Source organism: Leptonychotes weddellii, chromosome 5 (genome assembly GCF_054177405.1).
Source record: "Leptonychotes weddellii isolate Sample4059 chromosome 5, ASM5417740v2, whole genome shotgun sequence".
Lineage (NCBI taxonomy): Eukaryota > Metazoa > Chordata > Mammalia > Carnivora > Phocidae > Leptonychotes > Leptonychotes weddellii.
In genome coordinates this window covers 33,194,329-33,211,533 of record NC_138373.1, presented here as the reverse complement: position 1 = coordinate 33,211,533, position 17,205 = coordinate 33,194,329, and the positions used below count along the sequence as shown (strand labels likewise).

At 47.8% G+C, this 17,205-nt stretch overlaps 1 protein-coding gene and 1 long non-coding RNA gene across 10 annotated transcripts in view; one reads left to right on the top strand and one right to left on the bottom strand.

Moving 5' to 3' along the window:
- NLRC3 (NLR family CARD domain containing 3) overlaps window positions 1-14,279 on the bottom strand; it is a 36,165-nt gene extending 21,886 nt beyond the window's left edge. For 2 of the 9 annotated variants that reach the window (XR_014145385.1, XM_081820188.1), the window contains exon 1: window positions 34-413. Coding sequence is in view for 8 of the 9 variants with exons in the window: in XM_081820188.1 (XP_081676314.1) it covers window positions 34-355 (322 nt within the window). In the remaining variant the exon portion in view is untranslated. Of the gene's footprint in view, window positions 1-33; window positions 420-504; window positions 567-956; window positions 1,049-14,141 lie in introns of those variants that run through there. The other 7 variants (XM_081820187.1, XM_081820191.1, XM_081820193.1 and 4 more) reach the window with 6 other exon arrangements.
- A 362-nt stretch (window positions 14,280-14,641) lies between these two features.
- Window positions 14,642-16,717, top strand: LOC145721599 (uncharacterized). Its single transcript, XR_014145394.1, has 3 exons — window positions 14,642-15,111; window positions 15,375-15,549; window positions 16,576-16,717. It is a non-coding gene; the product is annotated as an uncharacterized LOC145721599 (long non-coding RNA).
- Window positions 16,718-17,205: the final 488 nt, after the last annotated feature.

Genomic DNA, 17,205 nt, shown 5'->3' with positions numbered 1-17,205 from the left:
GGAGGGCCGGGAGACACCCTCCCATCTGCCTACCATCACTGTGTGGCGTCCTGTCTGTGGTCTGTGGGGCCTGGGAGCCCTGACTGCTCTTCCCGGCCAGGAGGTCCACGAGGGCTTTCACCTGCCCTGCCGGGGAGCTGGGGCCTCGGCCCTGGCCTGCCTCCCCACCCGTCCGCACCTCCTGCTTCCTCATGGAGTCCAGGGTTGCCACCAGGAGCTGTGAAGAGAGGGCCTGAAGTGCTGTGTGCCGTGTCACTACCCTGACCTGGGACAGGTGAGTGAGCCTCCAGGGATGGGGAGGCATCCACTCTCTGTCCTTCCCCAGACTGCTGGTGGCCCTCGGTCTGGCCTCCATGAAGGGCTTGGAAGTGCTGTTTGTTCCCAGATGGTGAGAGGGGCCCCTGATGCCAGGAGCATGGCTCAGACATGGGGGGCCAGTGGATCAGACCCAGGGCTAGTGGATCAGACCCAGGCCCGGGCTGTATCGTGAGCTCTGCCACTTACTGGCTGTGTGACGCTGGGCAGGCCGCCTGAGCTGCTGGTGCGGTGGTGTCCTCATTTGTGACCTGGAAATAGGAGGGTAAGGGCAGTTCCGCTCACACGAAAGGGCGAATGAAGGGTGGATAGGTGGAGCCCAGGGGCCTCTTAGGACAGTGAAGCCACTGTGCATGGTCCTACAGTGGTGGGTTCGTGCCATGGTGCGCTTGTCCAAACTCCTACAGTGGACATCGCCAGGAGTGTTGCTGTTTATCTCAGTGTTTCCCTGGGTCTCCTGACCCTCAGCAGCGCTGTTTTCTGCAGCCACAACGAGGTGGAGCACCTGCTCACATTCCTTTTCCTCTCTGAGGATTTGAGTGAATCCCGTAGCCAAGGCTGGCCGCCCCCATGTGTCCCTCCCTCAGCTAAGGTGGACACTGGAGGACCCCAAGCCCACCCTGCCCTCTTCCTCTCCTCACCTGCAGTGGGTGGGATGTCCAGCCCATGGCAGCCCCTCCGCTGGGCCTCACGAACTCAGGGGATGGGGGTCGGCCATCCCTCGTCCACAGGTCTAGGAGAGAAAACAGGACACAGCACTGGGCAGAGGTCCCAGCTAGTGCTCCAGGTGGCAAGAGCTCACTGAGATGGGTCTGACCCATGCCTCCCAGCCCTGTGGTTCTCTGGGTCTCAGTGACAGTCACTTACGAGGGGTCAACTGGCTGAGCCCCAAGGGTGCAACAGACTCCCTGACCTTGTATTTGCATTGGGCTTTCCTAGCGTTTTAACTCAGGATGAACCTTTTTACCTGGAAAATGCTGAAAGAAGCTCAGCAACAAGTAAAATAGCATTTTCCAGCATTTTCTGTTCATAGCACTGTTGAAGAACTAACTAGCGCAGTGAATTCAGGGTAGATGGTGTCCAGCCCAGCCAGGGGAATCTGGGAGCGTTAGTAGAAGGCCAGGCAAGGCCACGCTCCTTATACTTCCTCAGATCCTCTCACTGTTCTCACGCTTTTGTTCTAAGTGTCAAAACCGAGGAGAGTAGAAACCAGTTTTGGACTGAAATCGCGTTAATGTATATAGACTGGTGTGGGTGTCATTGGTCTTCCTTTAGATCCTTTAGTAAAACTATTTTCCCTCATGTGGATCTTGCCAATCCTATTTGTATTTAGATATTTTTAAAGATTTTTAAATTTTTATTTATTTATTAGAGAGAAGCGAGAGCGAGCATAGGCAGGGGGTGGGGGAGGGGCAGAGGGGGAAGCAGGCTCCCCGCTGAGCAGGGAGCCCGATGTGGGGCTCGATCCCAGGATCCCGGGATCATGACCTGAGCTGAAGGCAGACACTTAACTGACTGAGCCACCCAGGTGCCCTGAGGAAGGCTTTTTTTAAGCAAGACATAAAATCTTGGATCACAAGGGGAAGACTAACAGACTTGCCTTAATTTAAAATTTCCAAATAACATTAAAAGCCATCAATCAAATTGAAAGAAAACCTCAAGCCAGGAGTCAACCTTTGCAATATACATGAAAGAGGACTGATATCCATGATATATAGAGAGCTCTTGTAAATCAATAAGAAATTAATAAGTAAACAAATAGAATTATTTGGATACAGACAGATACAGACAGATAATTATGGACACAGATAGAAATAGAGAAAAGGATACAGATAATTCATGGAAGTGTAAATGACCAAGACATTGAAAAGATGCTCATTTTCGCTAAAGATCAAGAAAAAAACAAAACAATGAACTATTTTTCATCTGACAAAGATTATAATGACGTAACAGGCTACATTGGTGAGAATGTGGGAGTGGTAGGAATTGTAACACAGAGTTGGTGAGAGGGTAAATTAGTATGATTCTGGATCATATTTTGCCATTATCTGTTGCTATTAAATATCTTTTGACCCAGAAGTTCCACTTCTGGGAATTTATCCCAAAGAAATAAGTGGATAAGTGCACAAAGATGTGACCACAAGGATGATCCTGCAGCATTCTTTGTAACAACAGGAAGTTGAATGGGAAATACCTAAATTTTTGTTCAAAGAGGTTTGGTAAAGTTATTGAGGCCCAATTATACAATGGAAAACTCTATGGCCATAGAAATTAATAAGGTCAAACTAGAAAAATGTTCACAGTGTATGTTTTAGCTATTAATGTCATAAAGATTTTAATCACCTTTTTGAGGTATAATTTATATACAAAAAATGCACCCATTTCAAGCATACAGCTAGATTAGTTCTGACAAACGTATACACCCCTGTAACCACTACCACAGTCTAACCTTGAACAGGTCTTCCTCCAAAAAAATCCCCTTGTGCACCTTTGCAATCTGTCCCAACCACAGCCCTCTGGCCCTGAGCCATCGATCTGCTCTTTTTCTCTAAGATTAGTTTTGCCTTTTCTAGGATTTCATATAAATAGAATCATACAGATCTACATAGGGTTTTTTTCATTTAAAAATTGTGGTAAAATAGGAGCGTCTGTGCGGCTCAGTCGGTTAAGAGCCCCACCTCCAGCTCTGGCTCTTTAAAAAAATAAAGGTTTATTTTTTGAGAGAGAGAGAGTGTGTGTGCGTGAGTGTGAGGTGGGGAGGGGCAGAGGGAGAGAATCCTCAAGCAGACTCCTCACTGAGCGCAGAGCCCCATGCAGGGCTCCATCTCATGACCTGAGAGGAACACAAGAATCCAACGGTCAATCAGCTGAGCCACTGAGGCACCCCCTTGCTTTAAATTCTTGAGCGTAAAAAAAAAAATAAAATAAAATAAAAAAAATAAATAAAATAAATTCTTGAGCGTATACCCACAAGTGGAATTTCTGGGTCACATGGTAATTCTTTTTTTAATTTTTTGAGGAACTGCCAACTTGTTTTCCACAGCAGCTTTACCATTTTACAGTCCCACAAAAAGTGCATAAGTGTTCCAATTTTTCCACTTTCTCACCAATGCTTGTTTTTCCTGTGTTTTTGATAGCAGCCATCCTAATGGATGTGAGGTGGTATCTCATTATAGTCTTGATTTGTGTTTCACTAATGATGAGTGATGTTGAGCATCTTTTCATGTGCTTAAATGCCTAGTTGGATATCTTCTTTGGGAAAATATCTATTGAAATCCTTTGCCCATTTTTACATTGGTTGTTTTTTTTGTTGTTGAGTTGTAAGAGTTCTCTATATATTCTGGATATTAATCCCTTATCAGATATATGATTTGCAGATATTTTCCCCCATCCTGTAGGGAAAAGTTCCCTTCTACTCTGTGTGTGGTGTCTTTTGATGCACCAAAGTGTCCAATGCTCATGAAGCCCAATTTGTCTATTTCCTCTTTTTTTACCTATATATACCTATACCTTTGGTGTCACATCCAAGAAATCATCACCAGATCCCATGTCATGAAGATTTGTGCTGTTCTCTTCTAAGAACTTTATTGTTTTAGGTCTTACATTTAGGTCTTTTATCCTTTTGGAGCTTATTTTTGTATATGGTATTAGGTAAGATAGGTAAGGGTCCAACTTCATGCTTTTGCATGTGGATGTCCAATTTTTACAGCACCATCTGTTAAAAAGACTGTCCCTGGGTGCCTGGGTGGCTCAGTTGGTTAAGCGACTGCCTTCGGCTCAGGTCATGATCCTGGAGTCCTGGGATCGAGTCCTGCATCAGGCTACCTGCTCAGCAGGGAGTCTGCTTCTCCCTCTCCCGCTCCCCCCTCTTGTGCTCTTTCTCTCTCTCAAATAAATAAATAAAATCTTTAAAAAAAAAAAAAAAAAGACTGTCCCTTCCTCATTGAACAGCCATGGCACCCTTGTCAAAAATCTTTTTACCATATAAGTGAGGGTGCGTTTCTGGGTTCTCTGTTCAATTCTGTTGGTCTGTATGTCTGTCTCTATGCCAATATCACAAAGTCTTGATTACTGTAGCTTTGTAGTAATTTTTGAAATTAAGAAGTGTGAGTCCTCTAGTTTTGTTCTTTTTCAAGACTGTTTTGGCTATGGGGGTCCCTTAAGATCCCATTTGAATTTTAGGATGGATTTTTCTTTTTTTTTTTTTTTTAAAGATTTTATTTATTTATGTGACACAGAGAGACACAGTGAGAGAGGGAACACAAGCAGGGGGAGTGGGAGAGGGAGAAGCAGGCTTCCCGCGGAGCAGGGAGCCCGATGCGGGGCTCGATCCCAGGACCCTGGGATCATGACCTGAGCCGAAGGCAGACGCTTAATGACTGAGCCACCCAGGCGCCCCAGGATGGATTTTTCTATTTCTGCAGAAAATGTTATCGGGCTTTTAATAGAATTGCATTGGATCTGTAGATAGTTTAGGGTAGTATGGACATTTCAATAATATTAAATCTTCCAGTCCATGAACATGGGATGTGTTTCCATTTATTTCTTTAATTTCTTTCAGCAATGTTTTGTCACTTTAATTGTGCAAGTCTTTCACCTCCTTGGTTAAGTTAATTCCTAAGCATTTTATTATTTTGGATGCTATTTTGAATGGAGTTGTTTTTATAATTTCTTTTTCAGATTGTTCATTGTTTACATATAAAATTACAATTTCTATTTGTGTGTTGACTTTGTATTCTGCTACTTTGCTGAATTAATTTATTAGTTCTAAAAATTGTTTTGTAAAAGATCATATCATCTGCAAGCAGAGATGATTTTAATTCTTCCTTTCCAATTTGGATACCTTTTATTTCTTTTCTTGCGTAGTTGCTCTAGCTAGAATTTCCACTACTATGTTGAAGAGAAGTGGTAAAAGCAGGTATCTATATCTTATTCCTGATCTTAGAGGAAATGCTTTTAGACTTGCACCATTGAGTGTGATGTTTGCTGTGGGTTTTTCACATATGGCTTTTATTATGTGGAAGTAGATTTCTCCTATTTCTAGTTTGTTGAGTGTTTTGTTTTTTTTAAAGATTTCTTTACTTATTTTAGAGAGAGAGAGAGAGCACGAGTCGGGGAATGGACAGAGGGAGAGGGAGACAAGCAGAATCTCTGCTGAGCAGGGAGCCGGATGTGGGGCTCAGTCCCAGGACCCTGAGATCATGACCTGAGTCTAAATCAAGAGCCAGGGCGCCTGGGTGGCTCAGTTGGTTAAGCGACTGCCTTCGGCTCAGGTCATGATCCTGGAGTCCGGGATCGAGTCCCGCATCAGGCTCCCTGCTCGGCAGGGAGTCTGCTTCTCCCTCTGACCCTCCTCCCTCTCATGCTCTCTGTCTCTCATCCTCTCTGTCTCAAATAAATAAATAAAATCTTAAAAAATAATAATAATAAGTCAATCAATCAATCAATCAAGAGCCAGACACTTAACCAGCTGAGCCACCAGGTGCCCCAGAGTGTGTGTTTTTTTTAATTGATTTATTTAAATAATCTCTACACCCAGTGTGGGGTTCAAACTCATGGCCCCAAGATCAAGTCACAAGCTCTTCTGAGTCAGCCAAGTGTCCCCTGTTGAGTGTTTTTATCATAAAAAGATATGTAGGGGCATGTGGGTGGCTCAATTGGCTGAGTGTCTGCCTTCAACTCAGGTCATGATCCCGGGGTCCTGGGATCGAGTCCCGCATCTGGCTTCTTGCTCAGCAGGGAATCTGCTTCTCCCTCTCCCCTGCCTGTGCTCTCTCTTTCTCACTCTCAAATAAATAAATAAGTCTTTAAGGAAAAAAAAAAGGATATTCAATTTTGTCAAATGCTTTTTCTGTATCAGTTGAGATGATCATGTGGTTTCTTTATTCTGTTGATGTACATTACATTGATCAATTTCCCTATGTTGAATCATCATTGTATTCCAGGAATAAATTCCTGAATTTATTAAATGATTAAATTTATTAAATTCCTGAAATTTGTTTTTTGTTGAGGATTTTTGCATTAATGTTCATAAGGAATATTGGTCCATAGTTTTCTTTTCTTGTAATGTCTTTGGCTTTGGTAGACTGACCTCATAGAATGAGTTAGGAAGGGGTGCCTGGGTGGCTCAGTTGGTTAAACCTTTGGCTCAGGTCATGATCCGAGGGTCCTGGGATCAAGCCCTGCATTGGGCTCCCTACTCTGTGGGGAGCCTACTTCTCCCTCTCCCTCTGCCTGCGGCTCCCCCTTCTTGTGCTCTCTCTCTGTCAAATAAATAAATAAAATCTTTAAAAAACAAAAAACAAAAAAAAAACAAGTGCCCTTCTTAATGCTCATTGCCCATGTAGCCCATTCCCCACCCACCTCCCCTCATCACCCCTCAGTTTGTTCTCCATCACTAAGAGTCTCTTATAGTTTGTTCTTCTCTCTCTCTTTCCCCCCTTTCCATATGTTCATCTGTTTTGTTTCTTAAATTCCACATATGAGTGAAATCATATGGTGTTTGTCTTTCTCTGACTTATTTCACTTAGCATAATACCCTCTAGCTCCAACCATGTCATTGCAAATGGCAAGATTTCATTCTTTTTGATGGCTCAGTAATAGTCCATTGTATATATATATATACCACATCTTTATCCATTCATCAGTTGATGGACATTTGGGCTCTTTCCATAGTTTGGCTATTGTTGATAATCTATTATAAACATTGGGGTGCATGTACCCCTTCAAATCTGTATTTTTATATCCTTTGGGTACATAACTAGTAGTGTAGTTGCTGGATGTGGGGTAGTTCTATTTTTAACTTTTTCAGGAACCTCCATACTGTTTTCCAGAGTGGCTGCACCAGTTTGCATTCCCACCAACAGGGCGAGAGGGTTCCCCTTTCTCCCCATCCTCACCAACATCAGTTGTTTCCTGTGTTGTTAATTTTAGCCATTCTGACAGGCATGAGGTGGTATCTCTTTGTGGTTTTGATTTGTATTTCCCTGATGATGAGTGATGTTGAGCATCTTTCATGTGTCTGTTAGCCATCTGGATGTCTTCTTTGGAAAAGTGTCTATTCATGTCTGCTGCGCATTTCTTAACTGAATTATTTGTTTTTGGGGTGTTGAGTTTGGTAAGTTCTTTATAGATTTTGGATACTAATCCTTTATCAGCTATGACATTTGCAAATATCTTCTCCCATTCCATAGTCTGCCTTTTAGTTTTGTTGACTGTATCCTTTGCTGTACAGAAGCCTTTTAACTTGGTGAAATCCCATCAGTTCATTTTTGCTTTTGTTTCCCTTGCCTCTGGTGCTGTGTCTAGTATGAAGTTGCTATGACTGAGGTCAAAGAGGTTTCTGCCTGTATTTTCCTCTAGGATTTTGATGGTTTCCTGTCTCACACTTAGGTCTTTCATCCATTTTGAATTTATTTTTGTGTATAGTGTAAGAAAGTGGTCCAGTTTCATTCTTCTGCATGAGGCTGTCCAGTTTTCCCAACATGATTTGTAGAAGAGACTGTCTTTTTTCCATTGAATATTCCTTCTTGCTTTGTCAAAGATTAGCTGACCATATAGTTGTGGGTCCTGTAGTTGTGAGGCTTGAACTCATGACCCTGAGATCAAGAGTTGCATGCTCTACCAATTGAGCAGCCAGGTGCCCCTATTTTGTAAATTTCAGTTGCTTAGATTTTGCTAACATTTATTACTTCCCCACCTCATTTAAATAGATTGCTTACAGAATTATAAAAGTAATACATGCTCATTAAAAACATTTAAATAATATAAAAGCAAGTAAAGTATATACTTCACTTTCATTCCCTAGGAGTAACCTTTTCTGGTTGATGTTTTGTTTCATTTTTTATTTTTTATTTTTTTATTTTTTTTACTTGACAGAGATAGAGAGCACAAGCAGGGAGAGTGGCAGGCCGAGGGAGAGGGAGAAGCAGGCTCCCTGAAGAGCAGGGGGAGCCTGATGTGGGACTCGATCCCAGGACCCCGGGATCATGACTTGAACCGAAGGCAGTCAGTTAACCAACTGAGCCACCCAGGTGCCCTGTTTCATTTTTTAATTAGGTGCTACTGCAATAGGGAAAATGAAAGAATAAAAGGTATCAGGATTGGAAAAGGAAAAAAAAACTGTCCCTATTCACAGTTGACATGATGGTATACATTGAAAATCCAAAGAATCCACAATTGATTAGAACTAATACATGAACTTAGGTTTCTAAACACAAGATCAATACATTAAAAGATCATGTATATTTCTGCTTACTAGCAATAATGAAATTGAAAGTAAATTTTTTTTAAGATTTTATTTATTTATTTGACGGAGAGAGACACAGCGAGAGAGGGAACACAAGCAGGGGGAGTGGGAGAGGGAGAAGCAGGCTTCCTACTGAGCAGGGAGCCCGATGCGGGGCTTGATCCCAGGACCCAGGATCAGGCTCAGGTCATGATCTGAAGGCAGACGCCTAACGACTGAGCCACCCAGGCACCCCGAAAGTAAATTTTTGAAATATTTAAAAAGCAAATACTTAAGAATAAATTTAACAAAAAATCTGTAAGACCTCTACACTGAAAACTACAAAACAATACTAAGAGAAATTAAAGAAGACCTAAAGGAGGGATTTACCATATTCATGGATTGGAAGACTTAATATTGTTAAAATGTCTGTTCTTCCCAAATCGATCTATAAATTGAATGACTTCCTAATCAGAATTCCAGCAAGCTTTTTCGGTGAGGAAGGGAGGGTAGAAATTGGCAAGCTGATTCTAAAATATATATGTAAAGCAAAAGACTCTGGAGTAGCCAAAATTATTTTGAAAAAGAAGAACAAAGCTAGAAGACTTATACTACACAATATCAAGGCTTAGTGTAGAGCTTTAGGTATTGGCATAAGTGCAGACAAATAGACCAATGCAGTACAACAGAGCGTACAGAAACAGACCCACACATGTATGGTCAGCAGATGTACAACAAGGCCTCCACTGTAGTTCAGCGGAGAAAGGACGGTCTTTGTATTAAATTGTGCTGCTCCAATGGGATATTCTTATAGAAAAATGGACCTTGACCCCCTCCTTCCCACCATACACAAAAATTAATTCAAACTGGATCATAGATCTAAATGTGAATGCTAACACAGCCAAGCCTTTAGAAAAAAGTACAGAATACCTTCAGGAATTTGAGCTAGGTAAAGACTCAATGGAGCACAAAAAAAGTACTAACCAGGAAAGAAAAGAGTGATATATTGGGATTCGTTAAAATTAGGGATATCTGTTCAACAGAAGACAGAAGATAGTTTTAAAAGGGTGATAAAGCAGACTGTCTCCAGTTTGTATAGGAGATGTCTCCAATACATTTAAAAATCAGTAAGAGACAGCCCAGTTAAAAATGAGCCAAAAAATTGAAGATATGTCACAAAAGATAATATCCTTAGTCATCAGAGGTCTGCCTGGGTAGCTCAGGTGGTTAAGCATCAGACTCGTGATTTCAGCTCAGGTCATGATCTCAGGGTCATGAGATCGAGCCCTGTGTCAGCCTTTCTGCTGGGCATGTAGCCTGCTTAAGATTCTCTCTCTCTCTCCCTCTGCCCTTCTGCCCTCTTAAAAAGAAAAATTTTAAAAATAGTAAAATATATATATAATTAAAATATATATATAGTACCCTTACTTATCAGAGAAATGCAAATTAAAATCACTTTGGAAAAATGTTTGGTAGTGATAAGACTAAATATGCCTATTTTTGTGATCCAGCCATTCTCTGCCTGGGTATATACCCAACAGAAACAAGTGTTTATATCCATCAAAACAGTGTATCAGAATATTCTAGCAGCTTTACTCATGGTGTCCAAAAAAGTGGAAACAACCAATATCCATCAACAATGGAATGGGATTCCTTTTTTTTTTTTTTTTTTGGTACATTCATACAATCAAGTCCTGCATACTAATGACAAAAAATAAACCACTGACACACTCAGCAGTGTGGCTGACTCTCGCAGACATGTGGAGTGAGAGAAACGAGAACATACTCTGTGATTCCACTTACGGGGAGTTTAATGTCAGGCCCGACCAATGAGGCGATTGGAGTCAAAACAGTGGCTGCCCTTGGGGGCGGTTCCAACTGGGCAGGGGCCTGTGGGAGTTCTGGGGCACTGGAAACCTCTACACATTGATCTGGATGATCAGTATGATCATTGATTGGTACGGACACACAGATGTATACATATGTAAAACTCCACTGAGTTCACTTTACTATCTGTAAGTTATAGGTCAGTTTAAAAATGGTCATGGGGCACTTCGGTGGCTCAGTCGGTTAAGTGTCTGCCTTCAGCTCAGGTCATGATCCCAGGGTCCTGGGATCAGGGAGCATCGGGCTCCCTGCTCAGCGGGGAGTCTGCTTCTCCTTCTCCCTCTGCCCCTCTCCCCCTGCTAGTGCACTCTCTCTCTCTCTGTCAAATAAATACATAAATAAATAAATCTTTTTTTTTCTTTTTTTCTTTTTCTTTTTTTATTTGAGAGAGAGAGCACATGAGAGGGGGGAGGGTCAGAGGGAGAAGCAGACTCCCCGCCGAGCAGGGAGCCCGATGCGGGACTCGATCCTGGGACTCCAGATCATCACCTGAGCTGAAGGCAGTCGCTTAACCAACTGAGCCACCCAGGTGCCCCAATAAATAAATCTTTAAAACATAATAAAAATAAAAACAGTTATGCTAGCAGCTATCTACAAATGTAAATGTGCCTAAACCCAAAGGAAGCAATATTACTGCGGCCTCTTAGTGCATGAGGCCAGGATGCTAGGGCCTCTGTCTGGCTGTTGGCATGGGTGATGTCAGGGCACGGCCCAGGGCTGGACTCCAGAGGCCCCCACGGGTGACAGACTGCTGCTGCTGGGGGTGGGGTGGTGGCCGGGAGTATGAGGGGACCATGGTGAAGAAGGGCCAGGCTCAGAGCCTCTCTACTCTGGCAGGACAATGTCTAGAGCACTATTTTTTAATTTAATTTTTTATTAAAATATGTACAGCATAAAAATTGCCATTGTAACCATTTTTTAAGTGTACAATTTAGTGGCACTGAGTACATTTACAATGCTGTGAGACCACCACCACCAACTACCTCTAGACTTTTTCATCCCCCAAGCGGGAACTCTGCCCCTACTAAGCACTAACTTCCTGTTTCCCTCCTCCCAGCCCCAGGCACCCACCCTTCTACTTTTTGTTGCTATGAATCTGACTACTCTAGGGACCTCATATAAGTGAAATCATATAGTATCTGTCCTTTTGTGTCTGGCTTCTTTCACTGAGCATGGTATTTTCCAGGTTCATCCTTGTTTTAACATATATAAACATTTCATTCCTTTTTAAGACTAAATAATATTCCATTTTATGGATAGACCACATTTTGTTTATCCATTCATCCTTTAGTGGACATTTGGGTGGTTTCCACCTTTTTTCTCTTGTGAACAAATGTTGCTGTGGACACGGTGTGCAAATACCTGTTCACATCCCTGCTTTCAGTTCTTTGGGGTATATGTACTCAGAGGTGGAATTGCTGACATACTGTCCTTCTATGGAGCACTGTTTTTAAAACGCCTCTGCTTAGCGCAACCACCTAGAGATGTATTTGGTGTGAGGTAGGGCCTCAACATGGGTGTAGTTTAAAGCCACCCGGGTATTGTAAGGAGCAGCCAGAATTGAGAACCGTTAGACCAGAGAGGCGGGGCAAGTGACAGAGGAGGGACAACAGCACACAAGAGTGAGGGGAGAGGAGATCGGACTGAGTCTGTATGGGAAGGTGGGAGGGGTGAGCCTCTCCGTGCTGGAAACCAGCGCTTCCTCTGCATCAGACACCCATCTTTGTTGCCCTGCTGACCTCAGGGCTAGAGGTCCAGATTTAGCAAATTAAGATACAGGACACCCAGTAAAATTTGAATTTCAGATCAATAGTGGTTCTTTCAGTATAAGTATATCCCACGTATTACATGGGATATACTTATACTTTAAAACCCAGGGCCAATAGGGCGCCTGGGTGGCTCAGTTGGTTAAGCGACTGCCTTCGGCTCAGGTCATGATCCTGGAGTCCCGGGATCGAGTCCCGCATCGGGCTCCCTGCTCGGCGGGGAGTCTGCTTCTCCCTCTGACCCTCCCCACTCTCATGTGCTCTCTCTCTCTCATTCTCTCTCTCAAATAAATAAATAAATAATCTTTAAAAAAAAAAAAAAAACCCAGGGCCAATATTGGAGGCTGACAAAAGAGCCCCCCCCCCCCCATGGGACAGCTACCTGGCTGCTCATGTGAACAGGGCTTGTGTGCAGCCCAGATTCTGCCCTGCAGGGTGGAACTCGCCCCAGACCTCTGAGTGGAGTGTGATCTGGTGGCCACAAGTCCACCAGGGACAGTCAGGTCCTGTCCAGTGTAGACAGCCTCTAGGGAGAGTGGGAGGAGGCCCCGCCAGCCTCAAGGGGGGGAAGACGGGGGGCGGGGGGGCCTTGGGCTGCCTTGGGGGATCTGAAGGCCAGAAGTCGGTCAGTATGAGAAGGTCTGCGCTGTTGTGGGCAGGGCCAGGCCAGACAGACACCCCTCCCCAGGAGCCTGGCTTCCCCTTGCCCACGCGTCCTCCAGAGCCTCATCCATTGGGTGGGACGCAGCAGAGGACCTGTGCTCCCTGGTGTTGCTGTCACTCAAGTTCGACAGCTGAGCTTCTGTCTCATCCCTGAGAAGACACAGGTCCCGACTGACTCATTGTCTCTGCCAGCAGGTCCTGTCTTGTCCTGCGCTCCCCTCGCCCGGGGCCTGAGTCCTGGCCATCTGTGGCCCGTGCACGACAGCTAGCCTCTCCCTGCCCGCCTGCACGCCGTGGCTGTAAGGGCCCTGCAGTGCTGACCTCCTGCCTGGGCTGCCCTTCCCTCAGGCCACGGCCTCTTGGGTGCTCCTCTCTCCCAACTCCCTGCCCCCACCCTGCCTCCCAAGGCCCAAGAGCGCAGTCCTCAGCCCCCTTGAGGTAGCCCAGCACCATGGCTACAGACCACTTGAAACCAAACAGCCTTTCGCAGAGGTGGGAGGCAGTGGTGCCTTTGCCGCAGGACACAGCCTCCTGCCACTGCACCGCCCCGGGACAGAGGAGGGCAGCTAGCCTGCACCCCCACCTGGGAGCCAGCCATAGGGTGGCCTCTGATGGCCAAGAGTGAGAGCCTAGCTCAGGGAAAGCCTTGCCCCCATTGAGGAGACCCAGAGGAGCCCTGGGAGCCCAGGAGCCTGGCCATGGGGAGGACCCCACAGCCAGCAGCCACCCCTGGCCCACCTCAGTGGCACCTCTTCTGAGAAGGCCTCTGTGGTTACCATCTCTGTCAGAATGATGAGCCTCATCTCCATCCGAAGGTGGTGTTTGTGCTGGACCCCAGCCTTCCTGCACCATCTACCCTTGGCCCCTCAGGACCCTGGGGCAGGTCTGGTACTGTCCCCCCATCTTACAGGTGGAAATGGGGTGCCGAGAATGGAGCCCAGGTCTGCAGATTCCAGGTTTCAGCCCTGGGCTGCCCGGCTCAACCTCCCTTCTGCCTGCCTGCCGCACTTTCTGGTGACTTCCTGCTCCTCCTAGCCCATCATTGGTACCGGGGGAGCTGGGCTTTGTCCCCTCGGCCCATCATGGGCTGTCCTTGGGCACATGTTTATTCCACACGGTGAACTAGTCCTGCTCAAGCAGCTCCCAGCACCCATGGGGACACCTCAGTGCCACCCAGCCACTGCCCCCTAGAGAAGCTCAGGCCTTAAAAGTCATGGTCCTTCCTGCCAGCAGTCTCTTCTTCCTCCCCCATCCTGTGCTGAGGCAGCCTGGGCTTGACTTACCTCCCGGGCCTCGTGCTCCTAGGGATGCCGAGACTGGGGGGCTGGGGATGCTCCATCCCGGTGCTCCCAGGCTCAGCCCTGCTCCAGTGGACAGAAGCAGCTGCGAGGTGGTGGGGATGTCCTGGGATTCTCTGTGGCCGGTCAGCTGAGCCCCGAGCCTTCAGGATCTGTGCAAGGCAGGAGCAAGGTCCTGTGGGAAGGAATGGGGAGGTGCTGACCGTGCAGGGCGGTGGGGTTGCAGTCCGCCAGCTCCTGCAGTCCCCCAAGCCCACCAGCCGTCATGGCAGCTGGGGCTCCTCACCTCTTCCTGTGCCGGGCTCCACCTCAACCCTCCTTCCTGTCTGATTTCAAAAGCCAACAGCCTCTCAGACAAATCAATGAGCCGCGGCTGCCCAGATTGGCTCTGTCACCGCCCCGTAAGTCAGAGAGGCAGGCGGTTCCGCCAGGATCTGGATTTGAGGACCCCTGTAGACGTCATGCTCAGGAGAGGGGTTCAGCCAAGGCCACAGAGGAAGACAGTCTCACCACCTGCAGACCTTTGCTTTTGGGGGGCTCTAGGGAAACTAGACTACCTGCAGGGACGTTCAGTGACTTGCCCAAGGCCACACAGCAGGAAGCTGGCCACTGTGGAGCAGAGTCCTCTCACTTCCAGGCTGGCATGCTCTGCTGTGGCCGAGGCCCTCGTCATCCTGTCTAATCCCCCGTGCTTTGCTCTCTCTAACACCCAGCAGGCACCTGCGACCCAGCTGTACCCCACAGTGTCTTCCCAGAGGCAGGCCGGCTGCACCCTGAAACAGCGGAGTGTGGCAGTTCCCTCAGGCCCCGGAGGTGGGCCTCAGCATGTGGGTGGCACTGAGAGCAAAGGGGTGAAGGGGAAGGGCATGCCCAGAGTGGACGACAGGAGAAGCACGACAATAGAGGAAAAGTACAGGACATCCTCCAGTGACAGGGAGCAAGCCATGGAGACAAGGTGGGAGCCAAGGGATGGGTGCCTCACTTTTCCTAAAAAAGTCAACTGGGAGCCATTGATGGTTATAGAGCAGGAGGGTAGTGGGTTCAGATGATGTGGCAGCTTATGAATAAAGGGCGGTGGGAGGGGCTGTGTGCTTCTATCAGCCTGTTCTCCAGAGCTGTGTGCAAAGGAGTGGGGGCAGAGGGGCTGAGGTGGCAGATTAGAAGCACTCTGTGCAATGACACCCTTCTGTGCCCCCCTCCCTGCCACCCTTCCAGCAGTGCCTTCCGAGGCCCCAGCAGCTTGCCAGGTTCCAGGTGAGACGCATGGGGCTTGCCCTTGAGAAGCCTGCTGCGGCTGCAGGCCGTCAAAGCGCACTGTAGCCACGACTGTGAGGTGCACTGAAGGCGTCTGAAACCAGGCCGCCCACAGGATGTTGGAAGCCGCAGGGGCCTGGTACATATCCGTCACATGAAAGAGGCCAAGAGGCCCACTCTGCTCCCCCCTCCACAGCTCAGGGAGGGGGGATCCTGAGCACAGGAGGAAGCAGCCTCCTCCATGGGGGTCTCAGGGCACTCTCCTCTGCAACTTTGGCCTCCACCTCACACACATGGCCCATGGCCAGACAGGGCTGGTCCCTGGGCTCCCGCCGGGGGGCCCTCCTCCTGACTCTCCTGGGTGTTTGTATGTTTGGGGCACGGTCTCCCACGGTTGTTCTCACTCTGGGGCTCTCTGTCCACCCAGACCCGTGACAGCCAGACAGGCAGTGGCCTCGGCTCTTCCCAACTCAAGAGACAGCTTGAGGCTTCCTGCCTTCAAGGGCGGGGGCCTCCCTGGGGGTTGTGCAGGCCCCTGGGGGCCCCCTTGCCTGGGCCCTGCTTGAGCTGGGCTGTGGCTCTCCTGTGGTTGCCTGAGTGACCATGGCTGGGCCAGCCACAGGAAGGGGACAAGCCTGGGAGGTCTCAGCACAGCAAAACCTGGGTGCCGCATGGCTTTTCACTGCTCCGGGGCTCAGCATGCTCTCTTCCTGTTCTAAGGACCCCTCACAAGGCTAGGCAGAGCTTCTGGAAAGGAGCGTCTGCCCGCTGTGCAGCATTAGGTCCACTGCGGGCCCTGGTCCTCCAGCCTCACCACAGGTGCTGGGATGGGGCAGCTCACCATTTTCCTTCTCAACCAGCAAGATGGACCTAATTTTCCAGTTGCCCAGTTCAGTAGGTCTGGCTACTGTGGAAAGGTCAAGGACACTGCCAGTTCTCTGGTTGTAGGGCCATCTTCACTGCAGTGCCGGTTTTTAACCCCTTTGCCTGCCTTGCATATGGGCTCGGGCCCTGGCCAGGTCCACTGCTGGCCCCTGGGGGCACGCTGCCCGGACCTGACCTGGCAAGGACCTCAGCCACCAGGCCTCAATTTCCCCCCCACCTTCCCCTGGCCTGCGGCTTTTACCTGTTTCAACCCCTCCCCCAACATCTTATCAACCTGCAGGTGGTAACCTTCTGCTAGTCTGGGCTGCCTTCCAAGGACCAAGGGCTCCCAGTATACCCAGAGCTGCTCGTCTGAGTCCAGGGTCTCCACAAGGAGCCAGTGAAGCCAGGTAAGGGCTCCAAGTGGCCTCCCACCTCCCAAACCCCACCTCACATCCCTGAAAGTCCATACTAGGGTAGGAGAGCAAGTCCTTGGTATAAGAAACACAGGCCAGACTCCATCTTCAGTCTCCTGTGCTGTTAGCTGTGAGATCTGAGCCCTGGCATCCCACTGTTCCCTCTAACCCGTCCCTGGACAGTGTGCACAGGCAGGGCCCGGCCCTCTCCACCTGGTCATAGACCAGGACCCACAGCATGTGTTCACAAAACCCTATTTCACCTCCCTGGATGCTGCGCGCACCTGAGGCCCAGCTTACAGTCCCCCTCTTGCAGGAGGCTGTCCCTTGAAGCCATCTGAGCACCAACCCTCACATCCGGCACAGGGACAGGCCAGTCTGGCTGAAGACTAGAAGCACCAGCTGATTTCTGACCTTTCTCCATGGGGCCCAGCACACAGGACAGAGAGGGCTTCACAAGTTCATCCTGTTAAAATGCAGATTCTGACTCAGTAGTTCTGGGCAGGCCCAAGCCG